This window comes from Gouania willdenowi, chromosome 5 (assembly GCF_900634775.1).
Source record: "Gouania willdenowi chromosome 5, fGouWil2.1, whole genome shotgun sequence".
In the NCBI taxonomy this organism is placed as follows: domain Eukaryota; kingdom Metazoa; phylum Chordata; class Actinopteri; order Blenniiformes; family Gobiesocidae; genus Gouania; species Gouania willdenowi.
In genome coordinates, this window is record NC_041048.1 from 15,220,878 (window position 1) to 15,228,438 (window position 7,561).

General features: G+C 39.7%; 1 protein-coding gene across 1 annotated transcript; it reads left to right on the top strand.

Annotated features, from left to right (window-relative positions):
* Positions 1-791: 791 nt before the first annotated feature.
* Positions 792-7,340, top strand: hyal2a (hyaluronidase 2a). Its single transcript, XM_028446783.1, has 4 exons — positions 792-1,017; positions 2,477-3,449; positions 4,774-4,863; positions 6,728-7,340. The coding sequence occupies exons 2-4, from the start codon at positions 2,520-2,522 to the stop codon at positions 7,118-7,120; spliced, it is 1,413 nt and encodes a 470-aa protein (XP_028302584.1). The 5' UTR covers positions 792-1,017; positions 2,477-2,519; the 3' UTR covers positions 7,121-7,340.
* Positions 7,341-7,561: the final 221 nt, after the last annotated feature.

A 7,561-nucleotide genomic window follows, 5' to 3' on the forward strand; every position in this document is an offset into this window, starting at 1 on the left:
AGGGCCACGTGTCTGTGAATGAATATAGTAACATGAACAATATCACTAAATCAAATAACTGCCAATATCTGGCAAAAAGGATATTTTTTTTGTTTTAAATAATTCTATTATAACACCATCACAGTGCCAAAGCTATAACAGAAATAAATGAATTGGCATCAATAGACAGGTCATATAGCAAAACACATTTTAAAGTTGTAAGAAAAACTAAATTACTTTTTGATTTAGGTGTTGTTTTGGCTGTGTGGGCCACAGTCAGTAAATATGCTCATAAAAGCTTTACTTATCCGTTTTACAGTGCCATTGCCTTAATTTAACCATGACTGTTTTAACATAGTTGTTAGCAGGATAATATAGGTTGGAATGAAGCGTTCAGAGGGTTTTTAAGAGACTCCAGAGTCTAAGAAGAGGTGGACACTAGGCCTCAGAGACCTTGTGGATCAGGACCTCAGTCATTACAGTGGATCTGCTTCTACTTGAAAACTGCTTGGACTCTCCCATGCAGCACTGTACGGGGAGGGATACATCACACTTGACGTTAAAAAGGGTGACATTTAAAAAAAAAACAAAACAAAAAAACCGAATCAGTTTTGACTGAGAGATAGCTTTATGACAGACAAAAAATAGTGTCGTTGTATATTATATTTTCTGACGGTGTTTTAATTTGTCCAGCGTATTTCTCAAGCCCCGTCTCCCCCGTCTCCCCCTCGGTCTCAGTGTGAATGGTACATTCCGTGTGTGGTTTGGCTCCGGACAGAAACTGAGGGACGGGCAACATCGCAGGGGGTGAGTTAGTTCACTTCTCCGCTCTGCACAGAACACGGGAGAACAATCCTCTATTTTATTATTTTTGCCTAGCTTTACGTGCTGTTTTTAATTCACTCTGTCTACACTTTAACTCGCAATGAAGCATCTCTTTTCTCCCCATTTTGTTTTTAGACAGCACCAAAGAAACTTTGCTTGAAAGTTGTGTGTGTTTCTGTTGCTTGGGAATGCGTCCTCAGTCTGCCACCAAAGGTAAGTCTGTCTCTGCAGGACAAATGATCAAACTTTACCTCAGTTTATTTTGCACCTTCAACTATAATTTACAGTTTTGGTAAGTTTACACTGATTGGATCATTAAGTCTAACTGTGTGGTGATGCTTACTGCAATACACTGTATGACATCTGCAAATATCACAACAAAAAAACGTTTTATTTTTTTTTAAATTTTTTTTTTAAAAATAATAATATGTTTAATTGCTATCAAGAATATTTATTATGACATGACAACAAATGAATATCAGTATTTTATTTTACAAAAATGCAAATGTAGCAAATGCAAATAGTACATTTACTTACGTGATAGATAATAATAATAATAATAATAATAATAATAATAATAATAATAATAATAGACACTCAAAGTGCTTTACATTATTATTCTTTCATTCCGCACACAGTGGTGGTAAGCTCTTATTGTAGCCACAGCTGCCATAGTGCACCATCGGCCCCTCAGACCACCACCACTCACTTACACACCACATTCATACTAAGCAATGTGGGTAAAGTGCCTTTCCCAAGGACACAATGACAATGACTTGAATAGAGCGGGATTTGAACCCCCAACTCTTTTGTTATTGGACAACCCACTCCACCACTGTTCCACAGTCATCCCAACTAAATTTTATGTTGTTTTCTTCTTTTTTTGATTCACATTTTATTTATTTACTTATTGCAAATATTCTGCAAAACTGAACTTTAGACTAGTTAGAATTACATACATCTATGACTTAACTAAAAAGACAGTGACAAATTAACCTTTGATGGAAAAAGTCAAAACACTGTTCAAAACGAACACAAGAACCAAAAAGTCCAGGTAAATTCTACTATTTATGCATTATTCAATAAATAAAGACTTTTGCACATTGTCTTTTAGAGCAGTGCATGTCAGTTACGCTGTTTAACAAGTACGCTAAATGAACAAAACAAGCCATTTTTTGTTAGGTCACACAAAATCCACAATGTCTTATTACAACCTTTCAATGCAATACATCTTAAGATTTCTCCCCAGTATCCCCTTATTCGACTTATTTAGTGGGCTGCTTCTTCTCGTCTGGAAGTTATGGCCAAAATTCCCAGAAAGGAATCAATGGGACTAAGAATAGGGTAAAGGATGACATATTAGGAAACAGATTCATATAAAGGCAAATCTCTCTTGAAATCAGAAGTGAAGCATTTAAACTACCCCTCAACACTGAAAAAAGCAGTTGGATGAGATAAAATTCCTTTTCTGGATTTAAACCTAAAAAAGCAGAGGTTTAAACTTCAAAACAGACCCAGATTAGATAAGGGGATCATAGACTTAATTGACAGCAGACTTCCAATAACAAAGAGTCCTGTTCAATATCAGGACACAAATACACAGTGACTTGAATAAGTGAATGATTTCCTGTTAGTTACAAGCAAACTGATTCAATGTCAATCTGAATTGTAGAGCACAGAGCGACAGTCTTGTCTGTCAATCCTGATCTGAAGACATGGTGTACTGGACACTGTCAGTTTGGAAGGTTCTGCTGCTGATTGTTCTGCTGTGGGATGCCCTTCATGCTTTGGGACTGAAACCCACAATATGGCCGCTGTACTCCCAAAAGCCTCTGCTCCTTGCTTGGAATGCCCCAACAGAAGACTGTGCCCCACGGCATGGCATTCGCTTCCAGCTGGACCAGTTCCAGATTGTGGCCTCACCCAATGAGGGCTTTGTTAAGCAGAATCTGACTATCTTCTACAAGGACCGCCTGGGCTTGTACCCTTATTTTGAGCCTGATGAAACACCCATGAATGGGGGTCTTCCACAAACAGCTAGTCTTACACTACACCTAGACAAAATGCCAGAAGGCGTTCAGAGGTATATACGAGAACCTGACGCTGTGGGTCTCGCAGTTATAGACTGGGAGGAGTGGCGTCCTCTTTGGATACGTAACTGGGAAAGCAAAGATATATATCGTAGACATTCTCGGGAGCTTGTGCGCCAAAAGAACCCAATATGGCCTCCTGAGCAGGTGGCTAAAGTTGCCCAGCAAGAGTTTGAGATGTCCGCCAGAAAGTTCATGCTGGAAACTCTACGACATGCCAAAAACCTACGTCCCAACCAGCTGTGGGGCTTCTACCTGTTTCCTGACTGCTACAACCATGACTACAGATACACTCTGGAGAGTTACACAGGGCGCTGCCCAGACGTAGAGGTGGCTCGCAATGAGCAGCTAAAGTGGCTGTGGACTGAGAGCACAGCCCTGTTCCCCTCCATCTACATGGGCACCGTGCTGCGATCCTCAACCTCAGGTCGTCAGTTTGTGCGAAACCGGGTGAAGGAGGGGATGCGTTTGGCCTCGTCGGGTGATGGCCTGGCACGTCCGGTCTTTGTGTACACACGGCCTACCTATGCCAACTCCCTGGAACAGCTGACTGAGGTGACAGCTCATATTAACAACTCAGTGTAGCTGAATGCTAATTTCTCTTCACTGCTGTGGCAACATCTGATGTCACTAATTATGGCTTGTGGCTGCCTCTGATTGTTTCTGATACTAAACAAACTACATAGACTGTTTCTTTTATAGCAATGGTTTTCTAACTTTTTTGGCTCAAGTACCCCCTTTCTCTTATATCTGAATCCAAGTACCCCCTTTGTCCGACTACAATACTTTGCTTAGAAAACTATTTAAAAACAACTATAGAGCACAATGATGGAATTAATCATTGATAACACACATTTTAAAAAATCTGTTTCTAAAAAAGTGGAATGAAACAGCGTTTTGTGCAGTGGTTCCCAACCTTTTTTGGATCATGACCCCATTTTGATATCAAGAATTTTTGGCAACACCAAAGACATTTTTTTTTTCTAGAATCAGTTTTTGATCATGTTTGAGCTCAGACACACACACACATATATATATATATATATATATATATATATATATATATATATATATATATATATATATATTTTTTTTTTTACTGCATTTTAGTTGAACTAGATTTATATTTCACAAAGTAAAAGTGTAGAAATACAGTTATTTAAGATTGTGTTGTTTTAATTTTTTTTAAATAAAAAGAATAATAATTTAAAAAATTCAAAAATCTATTTCAATTCCTTATAAATTTCAGGCGAGCCCATTTAAACTCTAGGCGACCCCACATGGGGTTCCAACCCCAAGGTTGAAAAACATTGCTTTAATGGAGCCTGAATAGATTTATTTCTATAGTTTTTATCATTTTCGATCAAATCACGCCTGGTGTGGCACCAACACTGACACTTTATTTGTTCATTTTTAATTTTCCACTTTCTCTCACTCAAGTACACCCTGTAGTGCCATCACGTACCCCTAGGGGTACACATACCCCCATTTGAGAAACACTGTTCTATAGGTTCTGCTCTGTTTCCCAGTCACAGTCCTGCTACCTCTCATGCATGCTCTACAAAACCTCACTCTGCATTTTCTTATCGGCAGCACGCAGTCCTTTCCTGCTCTGGTAACAGCCTAAAAACCCCAATACCTTCCATTTGTGTGGAGTGAGCAGGATGGGTGTTGGTCAAGTTGAATTTTCTGGCTAAACACCCGATATAGAGCTTTCCCTATAGCAGGAATGGCCTTATAAGAGCTGGAGCTGCACCTCACACACCACATCTCGTGACACACTAACAGTCTAACCCCGTGGGCAGATACTAGTGTATTTTCACTATGTTTGACCCTGTGCTGCCAGAGATGTAACGTGTTGATTCATCATCATTTACAGACGGATCTTGTTTCCACCATCGGGGAAAGTGTGGCTTTGGGAGCAGCTGGAATTATCCTGTGGGGCGAGGCTGTGTACGCCAGCAGCAGAGTGAGCCTCTACACACACACACACACACACACACACACACACACATGAAACACTTCCTACAACTTCCAGATTTTCATAGTGAATATGATATACAAGATTCTAACCGGCTGCTTCTTTCAGTCATGTGTTTGGTCATTTAATACAACCAATGTTTCCATAGGGCTCGACTTCACAGGCACAACCTACTGTAAGCCACATGACTGGGGTTCAGACTCCCTGTATTGATTTGGAAGGTTTTTTTTTAAAGGTCTTTATTGGAGTCATTGAATTGAACTGGAAATCAAGGATGAGACATTAACTTTGTCAAGAAGAGTAAAATTTATTCTGGTTTAAAAATGTGTGCCAGTCCTCAAAATGTGCAAAATATGTAAATTTATCCAGATGCTGTTGTTGCTTGGATACACCTCCAGTGTCCGGCACTAAGTGTGCCCATTACTCATATTAAATAACATACTAACATGTCATGTAGAGACTTTTTTGACAATGCTAAATGTTAATACATCTATGCATTTTTCAGTTTAAAGCTTCACAGAAGTACATTAATTAATTTTATTTTATTTTAGTTTGGTCTCTTTAAACATGTTAACTCGTGTACAAACATTAAGTTAAATATCCGTCTGCATTATCACCAAAACAATATAATAATATAATTTATAATAATAATAATGTATTTTATTCAGCTTCCTTTAGATTTATATAAACATAATAAATACATATTTATCATAAATAGACCCATTGTATATCCAAATTCTGTGTGCATACCACAGTTTTGTACTTTACATTATTTGTTTGACGTTCTTTCAGTTCTCTTTCTAATCCATTCCACACCGCACATTAGTAGCTCATGAAGTGATGGCAACTTCTTCTTATTTGCTTCGAGGAAATTGTTTTAGTAGTTACCGGTAAATGTTATGAATAAACCTTTCGTAGAAGCCGACTGAGACGGCGAAAAAATGTTGGTTGACAAAGGTCAATCCAGTTTGAGATTCCTCTTTGTCTGTTTAAAACAGTGAAACATTAAAAGCTTACAGTAATGCAGGTGTTATTGGGTTGGATGGTTTCACAAAGCAGGTTTACTGTAAAACCACCGTAGTTCTGGTACTGACTTAAGTTGTTTATCTTTGTTGCCCCAGCAACAGATGTTATCAGGCTTTCTGTGGAACTGCATGATGGCAGACGTGGCAAAATGCTTTAGGAAGTGTGCTTGTAACAAGAGGGTTGCTGGTTTGAATCCACTTTGGGTCTTCACCCTGAGACCTTGAGCAAGTCTCTTAAACCTAACCTGCTTCCATCACACTTAAAAAGAGATTTTTAATGTCAAAGAGACTCTCTTGGTTAAATATAGGTTTAAAAAAATGCATTATTGTAATTTTTGCTTCAAGAGATAATAAAAGAACCTAACGAGAAATACAATATGAAGCTGGATCATTTGTGGACTTTACGTTTTATTTTGAAAGACACTCTTTGACGATGATTGAGGCAGATTAGTCTCTTGGGGTTTACTTATCCGTGCTGCTTCACAGCCATAGGGTCTCAGGTTCACATCTAGTCTCTGGGGTCATGCCCTTGGTAATCAGAAACTAGTCTTTTTGTGGCGCATGCATGTTTTCTCCAGCTGCTTAAGTATCCTCCTCCACATTCCAAAATGATGAATGTAGGTATCCTGAGGAGGTTGAGAAGAACTCTAGAGATTAAACAAATGTATTTCAAGACCATAAAAGTGCTTAGAATGCACATATCAGACTAGGGCTTACTGTATATTAACACAAACTGTTCTACTTGTAATTCACTAGACCTGGACGACAAGCCAGGAGTAATATCAGCCTTTGAATGGTGTTAATGTTTTCCTTCTCTGTCACCTCAGGCCAGTTGCTCTGACCTGGACACATATCTGCGAGGTACACTGAGTCAATACCTCCTCAACGTCTCCACGGCAGCAGAGCTATGCAGCCGGACCTTGTGTGCTTCTCACGGTCGCTGTTTGCGAAAAAATCCAGACAGCGATGTTTACCTGCATCTGAATCCCCTCACTCACAGCATCATGAGGCAGAGCGGCAAGCCCGTCGTCACCGGCGAGCTCAGCAAGATGGACAAGATGTATTATCAGGCTGAGTTTCAGTGTCAATGTTACAGTGGATTTCAGGGAGAGGGCTGCGTTCAGACGGACCCCCTGCACCAAAGAGGAAGGAGTACTCAGACCATGGCCTCAGCACTGCAATATCTGATCTCACTGACTGTCCTCCTGCTCCTCTATTAATGTCACACACTCAGTAGATGCACGTACGAGTCTGCACACAAGATAGTTTGAGTGCAGGGGTGGACTGGCCATCTGGCATACCGGGCATTGTCCCGGTGGGCCAGTCCGGTCCGCTACATTTGTTTTGTTTTTTTTTTGACGAGCGAATGGAGGCAGACTTGGTAACAGGTGGCCAAAAATGGTCCAAAAGTAGGAAAAGTGTGGCAAGAAAAAAGTGAAAAGTGACTAAAATCAGCCAAAAGCAGTCAAGAGTAACCAAAAAATTGGCAAATAAAGAGGAACCTGGTGGTATGTAATGGTAAAAAGGTAGCTTAATTGGGCAAAATGTGGCAAACAATAGTGAAAAAGAGCAAATGTGGCTTCTACATGGTGTCTCTGGTAATGTCATGGGCTGGTCTGGACACAAAATGCAAGGGCTGAATTTTTGTCCCAGTCCACCCC

Coding starts and splice junctions, on each gene's coding strand:
- hyal2a (XM_028446783.1), top strand. CDS start 2,520: ATGGTGTACTGGACACTGTCAGTTTGGAAGGTTCTGCTGCTGATTGTT. Junction 3,450..4,773: donor CCCTGGAACAGCTGACTGAG/GTGACAGCTCAT, acceptor CATCATTTACAG/ACGGATCTTGTTTCCACCAT. Junction 4,864..6,727: donor CTGTGTACGCCAGCAGCAGA/GTGAGCCTCTAC, acceptor CTGTCACCTCAG/GCCAGTTGCTCTGACCTGGA.